Source organism: Blennius ocellaris (genome assembly GCF_963422515.1).
Source record: "Blennius ocellaris genome assembly, chromosome: 1".
NCBI classification, from domain to species: Eukaryota; Metazoa; Chordata; class Actinopteri; order Blenniiformes; family Blenniidae; genus Blennius; species Blennius ocellaris.
This window is the reverse complement of record NC_137650.1, coordinates 2,984,288-3,006,628: the sequence shown is the minus strand read 5'-3', so window position 1 is coordinate 3,006,628 and position 22,341 is coordinate 2,984,288. Positions and strand designations below refer to the sequence as shown.

At 47.8% G+C, this 22,341-nt stretch overlaps 1 protein-coding gene across 1 annotated transcript in view; it reads left to right on the top strand.

Annotated features, from left to right (window-relative positions):
• prmt3 (protein arginine methyltransferase 3) overlaps positions 1 to 22,341 on the top strand; it is a 104,936-nt gene that overhangs the window by 24,918 nt on the left and 57,677 nt on the right. Inside the window, exon 11 of the mRNA XM_080499901.1 lies at positions 14,049 to 14,127. Within this exon, the coding sequence (XP_080356027.1) occupies positions 14,049 to 14,127 (79 nt within the window). The remainder of the gene's footprint in view (positions 1 to 14,048; positions 14,128 to 22,341) is intronic.

The following is a 22,341-nucleotide window of genomic DNA, read 5'->3' as shown; positions in this document are numbered from 1 at the left end:
CGTAATCTCCCATGACACTGGCTCACCAAGCGCTAATAAATCCAAGAATCCTCCAGTCGCTTCTCATCAGGCCAGCGGTGGCAGACATTTCTCAGAGTGGCCAGGACATCAAAAAGCTGCCCTGCAATCTGCCTGCGTGGAAAGAAAAATTGACAGTTGTTCACAGAAGTAACTTCACTGGACATGTGAAAGAATCTTTAGACTGCTCTTTGCTTGATTCCATTTGCATTACATCCATTATTTGGGTTTTTAGTAGCTATAATTGAATTTTATAAAGTCACCCAGAAAACAAAGACTGGAAGAGGATTTCAAGTGAGAATAGCCAAATTAGGTCAAAGCAGTCACTGGGATGCACAAAAGGGAATTTTGAGACTAAAAATAGATTTGCTACCAAGGTTTTTTTTGTCTGCCCCCTTTTCTGGACTTCCACATCCATGGTGTTTGGATAAAGACATGTTTGAGCTTCGCTGCAGAAAAGGAGACCATTTAAAATGTAAAGTGTATTTATGGATCTATTGTGCTTGGAAAGTTGTCCATATTGAGTAAAGACGGCCAAAGATAGACTGAAAGAAAGTATATGAAAGGGAGCGTGAATTAATGAATCGGGTATTCTGGAGTAATGTCTCATTTGTGAATGTCTAAAGTAATGCAGGAAGACCAAAATGTCCTCAGAAGCAGGCGACTTGAACTGATTTCTGGCCCCCAAATATTTACAGTAGATACCTGGAAACACCGGATGTACAACCTGACATTTCTATATGATGAGATGATTAACTGGTGTTGAAGGAAAACCAACATATTTCACATGGATGAGGAGATTTTTACTACTGATAAGGAGGGAAAAGATGGATCAATTAAAAGTCCCTTTAAAACTTTTAAAACTTTTTTTCCAAAGAGTTGAATACGACTGGAATTCAAATGTTTTAGCAAAGAAGACAAATATTGTGGCTTTTATTGGGCCAGAGTTTCACAACACATGAACCTTCCTATAAATACGACATTACATGGTGCTCATGTGAAGTAGCTACTTTACACACTTGTCCAGAGCAAGATAGTGGAAACTTTGTCCCAAATACACAAATATTTCCACTAAAAGAATTTTGAACTATAAATAGTGACAATTCTGAAATTTTCTTCCCCAGTTGTCATTTTTTTTTTACCTTATATAACTATGCATTTCATAGCGGAGCGTCTCATAGCGGAGCCTCTCATAGCGGAGCCTCTCATAGCGGAGCGTCTCATAGCGGAGCGTCTCATAGCGGAGCCTCTCATAGCGGAGCGTCTCATAGCGGAGCCTCTCATAGCGGAGCGTCTCATAGCGGAGCGTCTCATAGCGGAGACTCTCATAGCGGAGCGTCTCATAGCAGAGCGTCTCATAGCGGAGCCTCTCATAGCGGAGCGTTTCATAGTGGAGCGTTTCATAGTGGAGCGTTTCATAGTGGAGCGTCTCATAGCGGAGCGTCTCATAGCGGAGACTCTCATAGTGGAGTCTCTCATAGCGGAGCGTTTCATAGTGGAGTCTCTCATAGCGGAGACTCTCATAGTGGAGTCTCTCATAGCGGAGCGTTTCATAGTGGAGTCTCTCATAGCGGAGCGTCTCATAGTGGAGCGTCTCATAGTGGAGCGCCCCCTGTTGTCTCGTGCAGACAATCATGTTACCATGAAAGTGTGAAAAAACAAAGACTGGAAAAGAGCCACAGCTCCGCCATCGTAGATTCAATTTTCTCATTCCCTCGTATTATTAACTATTAACTAATTTTCTCATTCCCTCGTATTATTAACTATTAACTAAGTTTCTCGTTCCCACGCGTTATTTTCATTCTTCTCTCTAGAACCACTCCGGGGCATGAGGCATGAGAAAATGCAGATTGAAAAAAGAAAAACTTTGAAAAAGTTTGACCTTATTGTCTTAAATGACTCCAAATTAACCAACTGCACTTTTTGTTGTGTGACATGTAGTATACTTAATCTGAGAATTTTGTTTTTATTTATTTATTTGACCTCAAGTGGCTGATAATTTGAATTTCCTCAAGGATCAATAACATTATGTTAATTTCTATCTATTGATCTGTCTGAAAGAACTGATCTTCTTATCTGGCTCTTAGAAATACAGGAAATAAGCAAAGTGCATTTGAAGTTGAACTGACTTTTATCCATATAACAGCAAAGTTTGAACTTTTTTTTGTGATTATGGATGAATATTAACATTTATTTTGTGCTCTTCTTATATTTTGTTTGTCCATCACTCATTTGTGCAGAAAACGCCCAAACAAAAGGAAATATTAATAATGTATGGCAGTAATGGTGACAAAATGATCCAAGCTTTTAATAAAGAGTAAAGTATTTCTTTTACCATGACATCAAATCACAAGATAACCTTGTATGTATTATGGCAGGGTGTGGAGTTAATTAACTGACAATTAAGGTTGAAAAGAAACAGGACTGGTTCACTGAAGTGCACTTATTGGAGTTGTTGGAGCGGCTGAACGCGGCTGCAGGGTAATAGACAGACGGCTGATACTGTGTGTCTGTGGAGGTGGTGGAGGTGGAGGTGGTGGAGGTGGTGGAGGTGGAGGTGGTGGAGGTGGAGGAGGTGGTGGAGGTGGTGGAGGTGGTGGTGGTGGTGGTGGTGGTGGTGGAGGTGGAGGTGGAGGTGGTGGAGGAGGTGGTGCAGGGGCCAAATGAGTGTCTGGCCACTGTGGCAGTGTTTGAGAGAGTGCCTTCAGCAGCACCTCTGTCATTTCATAACTCACAGCATTGATCACTTCTCCTTCTCAAACAGTCCAGAGCAGATCGGTGGCTGGAGAGCAAGTGAGGGGGGAGAGAGAGGAGGGGGAGGGAGAGAGGAGGGGGGGAGTGAGGAGGGGGTTCAGAGTGAAGAGGGGGAGGGAGAGTGAGGAGGGGAGAGTGAGGAGGGGGGGAGAGAGTGAGGAGGGGGAGAGTGAGGAGGGGGGGGAGTGAGGAGGGGGTTCAGAGTGAAGAGGGGGAGGGAGAGAGGGGGGGGAGTGAGGAGGGGGGGAAAGAGTGAAGAGGGGGTTCAGAGTGAAGAGGGGGAGGGAGAGAGGGGGGGAGTGAGGAGGGGGGGGAAGAGTGAAGAGGGGGTTCAGAGTGAAGAGGGGGAGGGAGAGAGGGGGGGAGAGTGAGGAGGGGGGGAAAGAGTGAAGAGGGGGTTCAGAGTGAAGAGGGGGAGGGAGAGAGGGGGGAGGGAGAGAGGAGGGTGAGAGTGAGGGGGTGAGAGTGAGGAGGGGGAGAGTGAGGAGGGGGGGAGTGAGGAGGGGGAGAGTGAGGAGGGGGGGAGAGAGGAGGGGGAGAGAGTGAGGAGGGAGAGAGTGAGGAGGGGGGAGAGAGGAGGGGGGGAGAGAGGAGGGGGGGAGTGAGGAGGGGGGGAGAGAGAGGAGGGGGGGAGAGAGAGGAGGGGGGGAGAGTGAGGAGGGGGGGAGAGAGGAGGGGGAGAGAGTGAGGAGGGAGAGAGTGAGGAGGGGGGAGAGAGAGGAGGGGGGGGAGTGAGGAGGGAGAGAGAGAGGAGGAGGGAGAGAGAGAGGAGGAGGGGGAGAGAGAGGAGGGGGGGAGAGTGAGGAGGGGGAGAGAGAGGAGGGGGAGAGAGAGGAGGGAGAGAGTGAGGAGGGGGAGAGAGAGGAGGGGGAGAGAGAGGAGGGAGAGAATGAGGAGGGGGGAGAGTGAGGAGGAGGGAGAGAGTGAGGAGGAGGGAGAGAGTGAGGAGGGGGAGCCGATCACCCGAAGGCTGAATGAAGTTACACTAAGACCATCGGTGATGATGGGGTCAAGTAGCGCCAATTTGTTTTATGACATGAACATATATGGATATCAGAAGAGTTACTGTACCTCTCTAATGTCTGCTGCATAAAACTAACATCCCAGCAACTGCTAAATTCTTAAAAACTTTAGAATTCACTTTAAAAATCACATCAGCAACAAATATCCCTCCGATTAGTGATGGTGAGCAAAGTCTGATGTTATTGTCTCATCAATGTGTCCATCAAATTACCCAACATACGATCATAGGACTGGTGCAAAATCTCGGCAGTCGGCTCGTTCCCAGATTTGATATAGACGCTGAAAGGGTTCTTATGATTCTGACAAACTTGGAGCAGACGAATCCTCAGAGGACCTGTGATTTAGGACCACAGGTGGAGTTCCTCAGACACAGTGTGGGACACACTTCCCTCACAGTGAGAAGACTGAGAAATCTGGCAGGATGCACAGATGACTTACTTTCACATATCTGAAGAGTGAGGTGGTAGAGAAGCTTCTGTGTATCTTAAAGCTTCTCTACCAGAATCCACACAGGAGAAATCAAATATCTAGGGCCCAGTTGTAGTTGCTGGTGTCCATCTCTAATACATTGTCATTATCTTTCTCAAGGAAATCCGTCAACGTGTATTTCCAGCATTAAGATTTTGTAGCACATCCCCGGGTTTGTTGACATCCTAGCATCCACCTCTGTTGGATATCTACTGATCATAGAAGTTTCCTTGTCAGTACCATTTCCCCGCTTGCCTATTGTATTCTTCTCTGTCAATAAGTCAATCCAGTAGTGTGTTGGGAAAACCAAAATGCTCCTATTTGATCACTCGAATGGCCAGTAAGGTTCCAACAACTCATCTGATTCTTGTCTGGCAAATATGAACGTGTTCACAAATGATGGCGAAATGAAGCAGAAAGAGTTTAGATCATCTGTAGAGACTCACAAACTACGTTTCTCTTGCGTTTTACACATCTAGTATAAACAGTGTTTCAGGAATAGCAGGAGAATCACCTTGCCAAAGGATATGAAGAACCAGTGTGACTGCCCTCGCTCCGCTCTGAGTGTAAAAAATGACATTGCACCATGTTTGATAGAACAGCCTTCCTCCAGGGCACACAATGTTCTCTGGCTTTCAGCGGAGCCATCGGCGGAACTAGTCTACCCGTTTCTCCAGGAATTGACACCATTCCAGGCAGCATCAGTCTTTCCCTGTTCGTCCGCACCACGAGTAATTAAACTAAAGAAACGCACACCGAATCCCATCTTGAGTATTTGGAAAAAAGTGTGCAGTTCCCTTTACGAGAGCTTCCAACAGAAACTATGGATGCAGAAAACAATCACAGTGGTGAAACTCTAACTGTAAAAATACAGTTGGTTGTCTTTCTCATAACGGTTTGTGTCGGGAAGCGAAAGTGGGCGCCCCTGAAGAGTGATGTGTGGAGGCAAGCGGTGAATCACCTTGGAGAAACTCTCCCTGAATGTCAAGTTGTTCTTGAGCAACAGTCCAGTTTCATTTAAAGTAGGAAAAGAACCCTGAACAAGGAAAGTGTGAAAATACCCCGTAAACGCCTCTTGACTCATACTTTACCTTCCCCTGTGTGTGTGTGTGTGTGTGTGTGTGTGTGTGTGTGTGTGTGTGTGTGTGTGTGTGTGTGTGTGTGTGTGTGTGTGTGTGTGTGTGTGTGTGTGTGTGTGTGTGTGTGTGTGTGTGTGTGTGTGTGTGTGTGTGTGTGTGTGTGTGTGTGTGTGTGTGTGTGTGTGTGTGTGTGTGTGTGTGATGTCAAATGAATGGCAGCCCTTCTTCCTCAGCCTCATTATCAGGGCCGGAGCTTCACATGCCCAACAAAACACTGGCAGTCATCAGTCATTCTGTCCTTCTGTCTGACAGTCAGTCAGTCTCACACACACACACACACACACACACACAGAGCCACAGGTGTGTGGGAGCTCTAATGAGGATTTATTAGCAGTACGTACTTCCCAAAAGACCACGATGTGGTTTTGTCTGAGCCGATGCATGGAGCTCGTCTTGTTCCTGGATGTTTAGCAGGTTCTGGTTCCGTGGTGGATCCAGGGTCCACATCACCGGAGACTCTCCCAGCCTGCTGTGTACCAAGACAAATGATGCGTCGGACTGTTCCGCGGTCTCTCACAGGGTAACAGAGAGACGAACATCTTTAGCCACATGGACACAGAACATGCAAGCATCACACAGAAAGAGCCCCAGATTGGTCATGTATATCTTAGGTCAGTCACTAGTTCATCATTAATGGATCCAAAATCCATTGTTCCCGTACCAAAGTCGACTTTGATTATGTAAAGCTGTGCTTGTATTTTTACATCTCATTCAATACCTGCACCTTTAATTCCTTCATCAGAGACATGAAGAGGAAATTGAAGTTAAACTATAAACGTCTACATTTTATTGCAATACAGACTTCACACATAATGGATATTCAAATGACAGTCTATTATATATTCTTCTATGCTTGGATGTGTTAGATATTTTCTGACATCGTAGTGTGACAGTCGGTAAGAGATCCCTGTGCGTGAAAGTGAAATATCCCTTGTTTTTATGAGTCTTTTCCCCCCTTGGCGCCCAGCGAGGCAGAAGCCCATAGAGGCAGCCGGTCCATGCAAACGGCTTGATACATAAAAACCCACAATACAGTACATTATTGCACTGTATGTTTCCAAAATGCAATGATGCATCAGCCTCATCTGGGCACAACAACCAATAGAAAGGTAACTGCTCTCTGGGTTGAACTGTTGCGAGGAGGACCTGATGTTTCACAGAAACAGACATCCTCATAAACCCAAACCATCATACTGTATCGCTCAGTCGACTTTGCTTCTGCAGAGAGAAATGGCCTCTTTGTTCCCTTTTAAAAATGATGGACTTGAATAAAGTGCCTCACCAAATGTACGTTCATTAGCATTTTTACAGTGTGTGTGTGTGGATTTATGCTGATAAGAATATCTGTATTGAAGGTCCATAGCTTTGTTGCAGACTTGACTTTGACCTTGCAAACAAATGAAGTTGTAAAATAAATGCCTATTTATAAAAAAAAAAAAAAAAATATTACTGCTGCATATGTGGTAATATATATAAAACATTTTAAGTCGTGCATTTCATCTCATAAACACAGAACTTTCTTTATTTCGTAAACTATGACGGTTTTTATTGAGGAAATCAATGCACACAAATAAAAGTTTATAGTGGCCTGCAGAGGAGCCACAGCCTTTAAGAACCCTGCAGCTGCACTGCAGATTTTGTCACACAATCGTTCCCTCACATCTCTTCATTTGCGTGTTTTTAAGTGGAAATTACATTGATGCCACCGCTGCCGTGACGCATGTCCAGCTCCAACGCGCTAATATCTATTACAGGGAAGTGTGTGATGTGTTTATGCTAATTCAGTGTTGTTCGATTGTACAATGGAACAGGGGAGGCTTGCTGACGTAGGACTGCAGTCTCCAGCATGCAGCGAAGCGTGGAGATATCCCCATTCATCCAGAAGCACACACACACACACACACACACACACTCATGCATGTATGCCATCTCCTTTATTTTGCCTGGGCCCCTCCCGGGACAGGAAGTGATGATGATCTGCAGTAATTGAGGAAGACGTGCTGAATGTGAAAGGAGAGAGGAGGTACTGGAGGGCGGAGGCAAGTGTAAACTGCTGATGCACATTTTGTACCCAAATGCCTCTTGGTACCTAGAATTGACAGCCACTCAGCTTCCCATGGGTTCATATGCACAAAAAACTACATTATAGTGAAGTTGGGGTTTTTTTTTTCCTCGTTTGCCTCCAGCAACTAAAGAAAGAAATCACTTTAATAGGATGTAGGCACTTTTTTTTTTTTTAATCTTAAGAGGGTCGAATATAACTTAGTGAAAATACTGAAATTCCTAACAAACGTGACACCGACTAAAGAGTGTGTCTGCCTTTGTGTGTGTGTGTGTGTGTGTGTGTGTGTGTGTGTGTGTGTGTGTGTGTTAGGGTGTGTGTGTGTGTTGGTGTGTGTGTGTGTGTGTTAGGGTGTGTGTGTGGGTGTTTGGCCACTCAAGGGAATGTGTTTTATATGCTAATTCTGTTAATGTGTATAAGCTGCTCCAGCCCATTCTCATTAGGTTTTCATTAGTCTCCTTTATGGAAATGCACAGCGCCGACGCCACCGAACAGACCAGCCGCCTGACGGAAGCGTTTCCTCACACTGCCACCTCTGGCTGTCGGCGGCGTCGGGCCTGCAGGCATCGATCTGTACAAACGTTATCAAAAAGGAGAAAAGTTAGTGGAAGAGCTTTGTGTTTAGATTTAATCTTCTTTTCGTCTTAAACAAGGGAATTAAGATAAGGCGAATTAAATCAAGGGAAAGTGAGGCCGATGAAGTTTTTTTTTCCCTCAAAGCTTTTTTTTTTTTTTTACCTATCAATATCAACAACTGGGACATTTACTTAAACGTGGTCAATCACTGCTCTGACAAGCTGACTAATCAATATCAGTGACGGCTGAAGCATCAGGCAGGGCAACTTGTATGCAGTATATGGAAACTATGAAAGTAGTACTTGTGGCTTGAGTTTAACTTGACGATCTCGATTTTGCAAGTGTTCAATATGTAAGTAGTCTTGTATTTTTAACAAGGTTAAAATAAAAGTTTCCATCCATCCTACTCACACACACGTTACGACCACTAATGTAATAACAGCCGCTAACATAATAACTTGCCAATAGTGTAATAAGCTATTTGAACCATTGTCATAATCATATTTTGCCAATCTTGTAATACGTTATTACATGATAAAAGTATCCTTAAAAACATTTTTTAGAATGTAATAACTGTAGCCAAGAATGTGATAATACATAAATGGAGCTGTATTTTTGGGAAAATATGGGTTTTTTTGCAGGTTTTCTGCAGTTTGCTTATCAAACATTGATTTACATTGTTGGCTTCATTCCATTCAGAATGGCCATATCATTATGTTTTGATTGTATTTATTACATTCAGATTGACTGAAGTTATTATATTACTAGTTGTTTTACCAGGGGAAATCCCAGGAACAGTACATCAACACCACCGTGTTTCTCAGCATCAAATATTTCCCTCCACCTGCGTATTCTGCACGTGGCTGAGACGTGTTTAATACTGTCTGCTTAGTGGGACACAGTATGTCCACCTCGGTTAACCAAGCAGAGGGAGAGAGGGGGTGGACACGTCCTCAGCTACTGCATTCACACTGTTTACCAACCTGGGTTAGGGTTAGGGTTTGAACCTGGGTTAGGGTTTGGACCTGGGTTAGGGTTTGGACCTGGGTTAGGGTTAGGGTTTGGACCTGGGTTAGCGTTAGGACCTGGGTTATGGTTAGGACCTGGGCTAGGGTTATGGTTGGGTTTAGGACCTGAGTTAGGGTTAGGACCAGGGTTAGGGTTAGGGTTTGGACCTGGGTTAGGGTTAGGTTTAGGACCTGGGTTAGGGTTGGGGGATAGGGTTAGGACCTGGGTTAGGGTTAGGACCTAGGTTAGGGTTAGGACCTGGGTTAGGGTTAGGATCTAGGTTAGGGTTAGGACCTGGGTTAGGGTTAGGACCTAGGTTAGGGTTGGAGGCTAGGGTTAGGGTTAGGACCTGGGTTAGGGTTATGGTTGGGGTTAGGACCTGGTTAGGGTTAGGGTTAGGACCTGGGTTAAGGTTAGGGTTAGGACCTGGGTTAGGGTTTGGACCTGGGTTAGGGTTAGGGTTTGGACCTGGGTTAGCGTTAGGACCTGGGTTATGGTTAGGACCTGGGCTAGGGTTATGGTTGGGTTTACGACCTGAGTTAGGGTTAGGACCTGGGTTAGGGTTTGGACCTGGGTTAGGGTTAGGGTTTGGATCTGGGTTAGGGTTTGGACCTGGGTTAGGGTTAGGACCTGGTTTAGGGTTGGGGGATAGGGTTAGGACCTGGGTTAGGGTTAGGACCTAGGTTAGGGTTAGGACCTGGGTTAGGGTTATGGTTGGGGTTAGGACCTGGGTTAGGGTTATGGTTGGGGTTAGGACCTGGGTTAGGGTTAGGACCTAGGTTAGGGTTGGAGGCTAGGGTTAGGGTTAGGACCTGGGTTAGGGTTAGGACCTGGGTTAGGGTTATGGTTGGGGTTAGGACCTGGGTTAGGGTTATGGTTGGGGTTAGGACCTGGGTTAGGGTTAGGACCTAGGTTAGGGTTGGAGGCTAGGGTTAGGGTTAGGACCTGGGTTAGGGTTATGGTTGGGGTTAGGACCTGGGTTAGGGTTAGGGTGCCGGTGTGTTTCCAGCAACAAAATGAACTGGCATGCCGGAAACAGCGCCGGTTTGAAGCAGAGCCCTGCCGAGTTGGCGCAATGTGCTTGAAAACGGAGGAAATCAGACGGCCTCCAATTGGACGCTGGTGCTGCTGGTCGTGTGGCTGGAGGTCGTGACCTGAGCCGGGTGAGCCTGGCCCGGGTTAAGTGGACCGGCACGGGGCCCGTTTCTGGTCCCAGGGGCACGGCCCTGCAGCGGGGGCGGCTGGAGGTGTTTAGTCCGAGGGGGGGGTGCTTAAGTGTGGGTACACGGGACCGCGTGGAGGGCCTGGTTCTGGAGCCGGGGCCTTCAGGGCGTGTGGCTGGAGGCCTTGATCCGAGCAGGGTGAGCTGTCTCGGGCTCGGTGAAGTCACACTTAGGGTCTGGACCCTGGAGCAGCAGGAGCAGCAGGAGGGGCGTGTGGCTGGAGGCTGTGATCCGAGCAGGGTGAGCTGACTCGGGTTCAGTGAAGTCACACTTAGGGTCTGGATCCTGGAGCCGCAGGAGGGGCGTGTGGCTGGAGGCCTCGATCCGAGCAGGGTGAGCTGTCTCGGGTTCGGTTAAGTCACACTTAGGGTCTGGATCCTGGAGCCGCAGGAGGGGCGTGTGGCTGGAGGCCTCGATCCGAGCAGGGTGAGCTGTCTCGGGTTCGGTTAAGTCACACTTAGGGTCTGGATCCTGGAGCCGCAGGAGGGGCGTGTGGCTGGAGGCCGTGATCCGAGCAGGGTGAGCTGGCCCGGGATAAAGTTACGCGTGAAGCTTGGGATTTAATGATGGAGCTTCATGCGGGGGGGGGGGGGGGGGCATGTGGAGGCACGTGGCCCCATTATTGTGACTCTTTATGGGTCTAAATATGTGAAAAAGTCGGTCATTTCTGCACTTCCAATGAAGCCGATCACTGCTGCCGTTTGAGCTACCTCCGGGTTTTGCTGGGGCAGTATCTGAAAATGCATCCGCTAAGTTAGGGTTAGGACCTGGGTTAAGGTTAGGGTTAGGACCTGGGTTAGGGTTAGGGTTAGGACCTGGGTTAGGGTTAGGATCTGGGTTAGGGTTAAGGTTCGGTTGAGTAAAATGGATCCAGCTTCTCCCAGTAGTACACTGTTTGTGTCCTATGAGTGGGCTGGTGGTGCATGGGCCGTCCAGGCTGCCCTGTTTCAAGGTTGCCCTCAGTACGGTCGGCAGAGTTTTAGGGCGGGTTTGTTTAGTAATTTTGATTTAGTCCAGCTGGATGCTGGGTGTTTAGTTTTTGAATCCAGTTCCTTTCTGTTTGTTGTCTTTGTTTTTGTGTCCAGTTGATGTTTTGTTGTAGGCCGCTTACTTCTAGTGCTTTGAGGCCGTGTTGTAGGTTCGGGTTAGGACCTGTGTTAGGGTTAGAGTTAGGACCTGGGTTAGGGTTAAGGTTAGGGTTAGGACCTCCGTAATTGCTGTGAAGGTCTGGTGTTGCTTCATGACTCTTCCTAACCTAAAGTTTGTTAAAACAAGTTCAAATGATGGATTGATGGTCACTTACTGTGGGGAGGATGATTGTGTACTTCAAAATATACAAAAACTGTTCTTTTACAGAAAACTGTTGCTGAATTAGACGCTAAATTTAAAGGTTTGATCCACCAGTAGTTTAGTTGTGTCACTCTAGTTCTGTGAGCGACTGAACAAATGTCCGTGGTCCTTCCTCAGGTCGTCCTTCCTCAGGTCGTCCTTCCTCAGGTCGTCCTTCCTCAGGTCGTCCTTCCTCAGGTCGTCCTTCCTCAGCGCTCCACAGATGTTCATCTGAGTTTTGTGGTTTTCGGTGGTTAACATTGCAGATGTCTACATTTTGAGGGTGGGCTGCATGCTGGTGACATGTGAGGTGGCAGAAGACTGTAATCCTGGAGCCTTGTTGATGGTTAAAGGTGTGACTCTGCTCTCTCTCTCTCTCTCTCTCTCTCTCTCTCTCTCTCTCTCTCTCTCTCTCTCTCTCTCTCTCTCTCTCTCTCTCTCTCTCTCTCTCTCTCTCTCTCTCCCCCCCTCTCTCTCTCTCTCTCTCTCTCTCTCTCTCTCTCTCTCTCCCCCCCCCCTCTCTCTCGCTCTCTCTCTCTCTCTCGCTCGCTCTCTCTCTCATATCCTTTTTCCTTCAAGTGAAGCAGTGTCCCGTGAAATTGGGCTGTAAATTACGAGGCTGGTGTACTCTGTGTGAGGGTTTTAGAAACGACCTGCTCTGCTGATAAGGACATTGACTGGACCACAACAGTCAGCTGCAGATGATCCGCGGGCCTGACTTTGGTTTGAGACGGTCCAGTGTTGATAAACCGGAGAAAGCTTCCCTCTTTTATCACCTTGGGGTTGGGGGGGGGTTGGGGGGTAGTCGTCATTATCAGCTCCGGTCCATGACAGAGATGGTGACGAGTTATAGATCAAAACAGTTACTACTATTTGTCTTGCTCTCCTCCTCTCCTCTCCTCTCCTCTCCTCTCCTCTCCTCTCCTCTCCTCTCCTCTCCTCTCCTCTCCTCTCCTCCTCCCCTCCTCTCCTCTCCTCCTCCTCTCCTCTCCTCTCCTCTCCTCTCCTCTCCTCTCCTCTCCTCCTCCCCTCCTCTCCTCTCCTCCTCCTCCCCTCCTCCTCTCCTCTCCTGCTCTCCTCTCCTCTCCTCCCCTCTCCTCTCCTCCTCCCCTCCTTTCCTCTCCTCTCCTCTCCTCTCCTCTCCTGCTCTCCTCTCCTCTCAGTAATATCGGCTTGTCTTTATTTGAATAATAAGGTTCTTATCTGAGTGACTTACTATTCTGCTGGCCTCTATGTTCCCTCAATATCACCCAGTCTCACTCGTCCCTTTGTCTTTAATCACACACACACACACACACACACACACACACACACACACACACACACACACACACACACACACACACACACACACACACACACACACACACACACACACACACACACACACACACACACACACCTTCATTTAGTTGTTATCTCCTGTGCAGGCCTTTAACTCTCCTTGTCTCCTTTCCCTCCTCTAAGGTGACATTGGATTCCTAAATACAACTCGACAGTTTGTTTTCCATTTTGTTCCACTCATCATTCTGATGACGTTGCACAACAAATTCCCAAAGCCATTTTCATACTATAGTTTAAACGTCTTGGTTCCATCAGTATATCACACTGACGTGTGGTGTCTTGCTATTTTCATGTAAAGATGAGTTTTTCATTGTATTTTACCATCTCAAGAAAAAAAATCAATCAACAAATGCCAGAAATCAGGCAAGTAATTGTAAACAAATTCATCTTTGTGATGGAGAATGAACCACACATCTATATTGGGGGGGGGGGGGGGAGCCTTTTAGAGATCTTTTCCTTGCTGTGTTTTGATCGTCAAACACAAATGTGAAAACAATGGCTGGGTGTTTCCGTTGCTGGAGGAGCCACTCATGCCGGCTCTTCTCTGACGGGCTGATGTGGGTCGACGGTTACAGTCGGAAGTGCATGTTTTGATTTTGCTCCACCTCCTCATCCCAGATGGAAACATGCCCTCCCATATGCTAGAAACAGCACAGGTGTTGTCATCACAAATAACACATTGGGAGCAGCAGCGTGGCATCAGTCTGATTGGCCGTGTCTCCGGACGTGCTGGTGGCACGGAGGAAAAGCCATTTGTCAGCAGAATCTGCCATTCAGGCCGAAGCCAACAAGATGTGGACAAAAGTCAATTTGGGCATTAATGGAATAATACCACGGTTAATGTTCCATCTACTGAGGCAGAACAGGAGGTCAGCCCAGGGTCAAACCTCTGGATGCTGAGCGTCAAGACCACATCAATACAGATTCACTGCGGTGATTTGGAATTAAAAATCCCAACTGTCTTAAAGAGCTGTGGCCTTTTTGTTGCCAAACATTTATTTCCTGGAATTGGTCAATGAGATTGAATGTTTGTCTTTTTGCTGTTTGTTTGTTTGTTTTTGAAGCAGATCTTGTAACAGCAATGTGTTTTCCTTTCCTTCCCAGGGATACTTCTTGCTCTTTGAATCCATGTTGGACTCAGTCCTGCATGCCAGAGATCTCTACTTGGCTGATGACGGTTCAGGTAAGCTTCTCTTTGATTCTGCAATATAAAACTGAAATCTGGGCTTAAATATCGAGTGTTTCCTTGAAAAGCTTTATTTCACTGTTTTCCAGTAGTTTCTTTGTAGATATTGAACAGTAAACAGCAGGCATGCTGAATACTGTCGCCATCAACAGACCTTCAATACATTTATCTGAGATGCACTTTCTACATTTGTTTTTTCTTGAGTAATGAAAGAAAAGGGTCATTGCTTAGTTGATGCACCATTAACTGCATTTATTTTTACACTTCTTATGAATATATTTATTACTAATGAAAACCTTTTCTTTCTTTGTAAAACTTTTTTTTCCACTGAAGTGTCCACCTTGCTGCTGAAGCCAGCTTGAGACACAGTATCATCCAGTTCTCTGTGGACATACCTCCAACTGATTGAACATGTTCTTTTCTGTATTTCCCATTGAGTTTACCACGTGACACATCAGTCTAAAAACATCTGAAAGGTATTTATTTTACTTTAATCCGATAGACAGCTGGTACAAGCGCCATGTCTCCAATGTGGTCGTCTTCTGGGAAGGAAAGATGCATGTAGCAGTGGAGTCCTGTTGTTTTATTTGCACCTGTGCTTAAGCATTGCAGTGTGGGGTTTATTTAAAAAAACAAATTCCAAATACACATTTAAGGCAAAATAATGAAACCCTGTAGTGTACAAATGCTATGGTTGGACACTCTTGGAGGAATCTTTCCCCTTGGGTCATCCTTTCCCTGCCACAGACTCAATTTAATGACTATTGCCAAATGTGGCCCTGCTCAGGAACGGTTCCAGCACACTGGCTTTAGTGGCTCTCTGGGACACGAGAGAGAGGTCAGACACATACGAGCACGTGGAGGAGGCGCCTGAGTGACGGCACCTAAAGGGATGGATCAGTGAGTGAGGGATCTCAGACAAGCGAAGGTTTGACGTGACTGAAGCAAAGAGTTACAGGTCAGAGGACAGCGTATGGCTCGTCATGAGTCTTTAAACTCCCACTGGGCCTGCAGGCCACCGTCACATCACAGCTACTGAAAGGACCAAATGTAAACACCATTATTCTTTTATGATGATCGACCTTGTAGCACAATACATTTAGAAAGAAATTGAGTTTCATATTTCCTTTAGGAAAGATTGTTTGCTTCCTTTTGAATCTATGCCACATTTTTAAGTAACATGCATATGTGGGATGAGCAGTAGAGCTCCGTCTGTCCTATGCCGTGAAAAATGCATCTAATCTTGTTCTTTTCAAGGTAAATATAAAGGTAGAGATGGAAACTCCCCAACTTTGTGCATTACATTTATTTTATTTCTAGTTTTACGGGGTCGGCCCCGAGGAAATTCTGGCAAACCGTCCGGCGCCTTAGGCGGGGGAAGCAGTTCTCCACCAACACTGTTTACAGTGGAGGTGGGGAGCTGTTGACCTCAACTGGGGATATCGTTGGGCGGTGGAAGGAATACTTCGAGGACCTCCTCAATCCCACCACCACGTCTTCCATTGAGGAAGCAGAGGCTGGGTTCTCAGAGGTGGACTCGTCCATTACCAAAGCTGAAGTCACCGAGGTTGTTGTGAAGCTCCTCGGTGGTAAGGCACCGGGAGTTCCAGAGTTCCTTAAGTCTCTGGATGTGCAGGGACGGTCGTGGCTAGCTCGTATCTGCAAGATCGCGTGGCGGGCGGGGACAGTACCTCTGGACTGGCAGACCGGGGTGGTGGTCCCCCTCTTCAAGAAGGGGGATCGGAGGGTGTGTTCCAACTACAGAGGGATCACACTCCTCAGCCTCCCCGGGAAAGTCTATTCCAGGGTACTGGAGAGGAGGGTCCGGCCGTTAGTCCAACCTCGGATCCAAGAGGAACAATGCGGTTTTCGTCCTGGTCGTGGAACACTGGACCAGCTCTATACCCTCCACCAGGTTCTCCTGGTGGTGGAACACTGGACCAGCTCTATACCCTCCACCAGGTTCTCTTGATGGTGGAACACTGGACCAGCTCTATACCCTCCACCTGGTTCTCCTGATGGTGGAACACTGGACCAGCTCTATACCCTCCACCAGGTTCTCTTGATGGTGGAACACTGGACCAGCTCTATACCCTCCACCAGGTCCTCCTGATGGTGGAACACTGGACCAGCTCTATACCCTCCACCAGGTTCTCCTGATGGTGGACCACTGGTCCAGCTCTACACTCTCCACCAGGTGCTTGAGGGTTCGTGGGAGTTCGCCCAACCAGTCCACATGTGTTTTGTGGATCTGGAGAAGGCGTTCGACTGCGTCCCCCGAGACGTCCTGTGGGGGGTGCTCCGGGAGTACGGAGTCCGGGGTCCCTTGTTGAGGGCTGTTCGGTCTTTGTATTCCCGGAGTAGGGGCCTGGTTCGCATTGCCGGCAGTAAGTCGGACCTGTTCCCAGTGCACGTTGGCCTCCGGCAGGGGTGTCCTTTATCACCGGTTCTGTTCATCATATATATGGACAGAATTTCTAGGCACAGCCGGGGGCCGGAGGGGGTCCGGTTTGGGGACCACAGAATCTCATCTCTGCTATTTGCGGATGATGTGGTTCTGTTGGCCCCATCAAGCCTGGACCTTCAGCGTGCACTGACACGGTTCTCAGCCGAGTGTGAAGCATGGTTCTCGACTTGAAAAAGGTGTCTTGCCCCCTCCAGGTCGGTGGAGTGCCCTTGTCACAGGTGGAGGAGTTCAAGTATCTTGGGGTCTTGTTCACGAGTGGGGGAAAGATGGAGCGTGAGATCGACAGGCGGATCGCTGCAGCGTCTGCAGTTATGCAGACGTTGTATCGGTCCGTCGTGGTGAAGAAGCTGAGCCAAAAGACGAAGCTCTCGATTTACCAGTCGATCTTCGTTCCTACCCTCACCTATGGTCATGTTCCGGGCATGTCCCTCCGGTAGGAGGCCTCGGGGCAGACCCAGGACACCTGGAGGGACTATGTCTCTCTATGGCCTGGGAACGCCTTGGGGTGCCACCGGAAGAGCTGGAGGAAGAGTCTGGGGTGAGGGAAGTCTGGGCAACTCTGCTCAGGCTGCTGCCTCTGTGACCCGGCCCTGGATAAGCGGCAGACAATGGATGGATGGTTGGATAGTTTTACGTCACTGCATCAATGATTTTCTAAATTTGAACCTGTAATTTGATTGAAAACTGTAAATTTAAATAATTAGAATAATCATTTCAGTAATAAGATAAACCGCTAACTGAGCATGCTTTGGTCACATACACTAAACCAGAGGTGTCAAACCTCAGGGCCAAAACTGGCCCAAAAGAGAAGTAAAGTCTAAAAATTTAAAAGAAAACATTGATTCTTGCACACATTTCTTAAGAGTTGCAGATACAACACAACAGTGAGACAAAAGACAGCGTCCTCATTGCGAGCAAACTAGCATGAGCGTCAAAGCCATGCTGTCAGGGTGAGTTTGTCAAAATACCCAGAATGGAACAGCTCTAAGAGACATTTCACTGTAGTTCACAGCTGAAGGTTTCATTATAGTTGATTTTATGTTGCTATTGTGTAGTAATTTTCAGCAGTAACTGTTTGGTTCTCAAGAAATATAGACTTTTTCATGACTTTTACTCTGCATCACATCAAAGGAAAACTTTAACGTCTAAATGTAAAGGTTATCAAGGCACTATGTTTTGTGACATGACTATCCAAGTCGCCACTGGAGGCAGAAGTCGTCAGTGTTTTTGTCAACAGGACAAAATGCTCACAGCAATGTCAATAATTCATCTCCAGCCAGACAGCAAACCTTTGCTGTGCTAATTAGAACTAAAACCAACTTTCTAATTTGAAAGTTGAGACAAATAATTTTGCTGCTTCTGTTTATTTTCCAATGTTTAATGCTTGTGCACACGGCTGTGGTGAGTTGTTGCTGCTCTGGTCCCCACAGCACTTTTACAGCATGTGTGTTTAAGCTACATTAGAAGAGCGTTACCCCACGACATTCACCTCCTCTTCATCCTCAACCTCCACCCTGCAAGCCTGGCACAGTGCCGTGTCCAGGGAAAAGGAATGTGTTCTGTCCCAGCCCCCCCCCCCCCCCCCCCCCCCCCCCCCCCCCCTCCCACTCCGGTCTCCCTTTCTTCACAGCTGACCAATGGGGGGGATGGAGAGAGCAAGAGAACTGGGTTGGGGGGTTGGGGGGGTGGCATGACAAACGGGCTGTGAGCAGCGAGTCGAGAAGGACACAGATGTCAAAGCCATGAATCTGGGGAGTCCCATGTAACCCCCCCCCACCCCCCGCCCCACCCAGCCAAACACTATTCCTCCGTCAGCCTCCATTTCTTCCTCAGACCATCACAGACAGCCTCATGCTAATTCTGCCCAATCAGCACCTCTCCTCTCACCTGGCCCTCGGCACGGTTCAGTAGCCGGAGTGAAGTGTGTGTGTCATTACGTATGGTGACACACACAGGGTCAGGAGCAGACTTGGGTTCATAATGAGAGCTGAGAGTTGCCCATCATTGTGCCGTCACCATCCATTTAACCCCTTTTATGGTCCGATGTGTCGAAGGTCGTGTGACAAACACACAGACAGGCCACAAGAAACAAGAACGAAATGTGCCTAGTTTTGAAAATGATGCATAAACAAAAACACAACACCCTGAGATGGGATGTAGTTTCATTACATCTGGCAATGAGTTCTGACGTTTTGGATAACTTATAGATTTTATTGCCACCTGTTCATATAATTTGTTTGTTTCTAAAATATACTAGGCTTACTGTATGTAAACATTCACCTCTCATCCTGGAAGCTTCGTCCTCTTGGGGTTACGTGGATGACTGAGGCCACATCCACACCAGGCAAAAGCATCTTTTCTCTCCTCGAGGTTCTCAAAACAAAGATTCCGTCCACACGTCACTAAGAACACGTCTCTATGAACTCGGCTCAACACGAGGCTTCAGGGCTGTAGTACACATGCCAGGCTTTCAGGGGCGCTGTGACTCACCAAACATACCAAAAACACAGAAGAAGACAGAGCACATAGAACTTTAGAAAAAAGATTCCTGCTCCTAAACCTGCATATAACTCGAATTATATAGGTCTATGGCCCTGCTCCTCCTGCTGTTAGCGTCAGTAGCTTCTAGTTCTATAGGTCTATGGTCCTGCTCCTCCTGCTGCTAGCGTCAGTAGCTTCTAGTTCTATAGGTCTATGGTCCTGCTCCTCCTGCTGCTAGCGTCAGTAGCTTCTAGTTCTATAGGTCTATGGTCCTGCTCCTCCTGCTGCTAGCATCAGTAGCTTCTAGTTCTATAGGTCTATGGTCCTGCTCCTCCTGCTGCTAGCGTCAGTAGCTTCTAGTTCTATAGGTCTATGGCCCTGCTCCTCCTGCTGTTAGCGTCAGTAGCTTCTAGTTCTATAGGTCTATGGTCCTGCTCCTCCTGCTGCTAGCGTCAGTAGCTTCTAGTTCTATAGGTCTATGGTCCTGCTCCTCCTGCTGCTAGCGTCAGTAGCTTCTAGTTCTATAGGTCTATGGTCCTGCTCCTCCTGCTGCTAGCATCAGTAGCTTCTAGTTCTATAGGTCTATGGTCCTGCTCCTCCTGCTGCTAGCGTCAGTAGCTTCTAGTTCTATAGGTCTATGGTCCTGCTCCTCCTGCTGTTAGCGTCAGTAGCTTCTAGTTCTATAGGTCTATGGTCCTGCTCCTCCTGCTGCTAGCGTCAGTAGCTTCTAGTTCTATAGGTCTATGGCCCTGCTCCTCCTGCTGTTAGCGTCAGTAGCTTCTAGTTCTATAGGTCTATGGCCCTGCTCCTCCTGCTGTTAGCGTCAGTAGCTTCTAGTTCTATAGGTCTATGGTCCTGCTCCTCCTGCTGTTAGCGTCAGTAGCTTCTAGTTCTATAGGTCTATGGCCCCGCTCCTCCCGCTGCTAGCGTCAGTAGCTTCTAGTTCTATAGGTCTATGGTCCTGCTCCTCCTGCTGCTAGCGTCAGTAGCTTCTAGTTCTATAGGTCTATGGTCCTGCTCCTCCTGCTGCTAGCGTCAGTAGCTTCTAGTTCTATAGGTCTATGGTCCTGCTCCTCCTGCTGCTAGTGTCAGCAGCTTCTAGTTCTATAGGTCTATGGCCCTGCTCCTCCTGCTGCTAGCGTCAGTAGCTTCTAGTTCTATAGGTCTATGGTCCTGCTCCTCCTGCTGCTAGCGTCAGCAGCTTCTAGTTCTATAGGTCTATGGTCCTGCTCCTCCTGCTGCTAGCATCAGCAGCTTCTAGTTCTATAGGTCTATGGTCCTGCTCCTCCTGCTGCTAGCGTCAGTAGCTTCTAGTTCTATAGGTCTATGGCCCTGCTCCTCCTGCTGCTAGCGTCAGCAGCTTCTAGTTCTATAGGTCTATGGTCCTGCTCCTCCTGCTGCTAGCGTCAGCAGCTTCTAGTTCTATAGGTCTATGGTCCTGCTCCTCCTGCTGCTAGCGTCAGCAGCTTCTAGTTCTATAGGTCTATGGTCCTGCTCCTCCTGCTGCTAGCATCAGCAGCTTCTAGTTCTATAGGTCTATGGTCCTGCTCCTCCTGCTGCTAGCGTCAGCAGCTTCTAGTTCTATAGGTCTATGGTCCTGCTCCTCCTGCTGCTAGCGTCAGCAGCTTCTAGTTCTATAGGTCTATGGCCCTGCTCCTCCTGCTGCTAGCCAGGAACATCTGGTTCAGGTGAACCAGATGTTCCTGGTGTGGACGACAGGCCAGGAACATCTGGTTCAGGTGAACCAGGTGAACCAGATGTTTCTGGTGTGGACAACAGGCCAGGAACTTCTGGTTCAGGTGAACCAGATGTTGCTGGTGTGGACGACAGGCCAGGATCATCTGGCTCAGGTGAACCAGATGTTTCTGGTGTGGACGACAGGCCAGGAATATCTGGTTCAGGTGAACCAGATGTTCCTGGTGTAGACGACAGGCCAGGAACATCTAGTTCAGATAACCAGATGTTCCTGGTGATGATGACAGGTAAACCAGATGTTTCTGGTGTGGACGACAGGCCAGGAACATCTGGTTCAGGTGAACCAGATGTTCCTGGTGTGGACGACAGGCCAGGAACATCTGGTTCAGGTGAACCAGGTGAACCAGATGTTTCTGGTGTGGACAACAGGCCAGGAACTTCTGGTTCAGGTGAACCAGATGTTGCTGGTGTGGACGACAGGCCAGGATCATCTGGCTCAGGTGAACCAGATGTTTCTGGTGTGGACGACAGGCCAGGAATATCTGGTTCAGGTGAACCAGATGTTCCTGGTGTAGACGACAGGCCAGGAACATCTAGTTCAGATAACCAGATGTTCCTGGTGATGATGACAGGTAAACCAGATGTTTCTGGTGTGGACGACAGGCCAGGAACATCTGGTTCAGGTGAACCAGATGTTTCTGGTGTGGACGACAGGCCAGGAATATCTGGTTCAGATAACCAGATGTTCCTGGTGATGACGACAGGTAAACCAGATGTTTCTGGTGTGGACGACAGGCCAGGAACATCTGGTTCAGGTGAACCAGATGTTTCTGGTATGGACGACAGGCCAGGAATATCTAGTTCAGATGAACCAGATGTTCCTGGTGATGACGACAGGTAAACCAGATGTTTCTGGTGTGGACGACAGGCCAGGAACATCTGGTTCAGGTGAACCAGGTGAACCAGATGTTTCTGGTGTGGACAACAGGCCAGGAACATCTGGTTCAGGTGAACCAGATGTTTCTGGTATGGACGACAGGCCAGGAATATCTAGTTCAGATGAACCAGATGTTCCTGGTGATGACGACAGGTAAACCAGATGTTTCTGGTGTGGACGACAGGCCAGGAACATCTGGTTCAGGTGAACCAGGTGAACCAGATGTTTCTGGTGTGGACGACAGGCCAGGAATATCTGGTTCAGATGAACCAGATGTTCCTGGTGATGACGACAGGTAAACCAGATGTTTCTGGTGTGGACGACAGGCCAGGAACATCTGGTTCAGGTGAACCAGGTGAACCAGATGTTTCTGGTGTGGACGACAGGCCAGGAATATCTGGTTCAGATGAACCAGATGTTCCTGGTGTGGACGACAGGCCAGGAACATCTGGTTCAGGTGAACCAGATGTTCCTGGTGTGGACGACAGACCAGGAACATCTGGTTCAGGTGAACCAGATGTTCCTGGTGTAGACGACCCCTGAGAGTCACAGGCAGAAGATGTTTACAACACATTTAATGTTCCAAAGCTTAAACAGTCACCAAACAACCTGTTTTCTTATAAGATGGAAT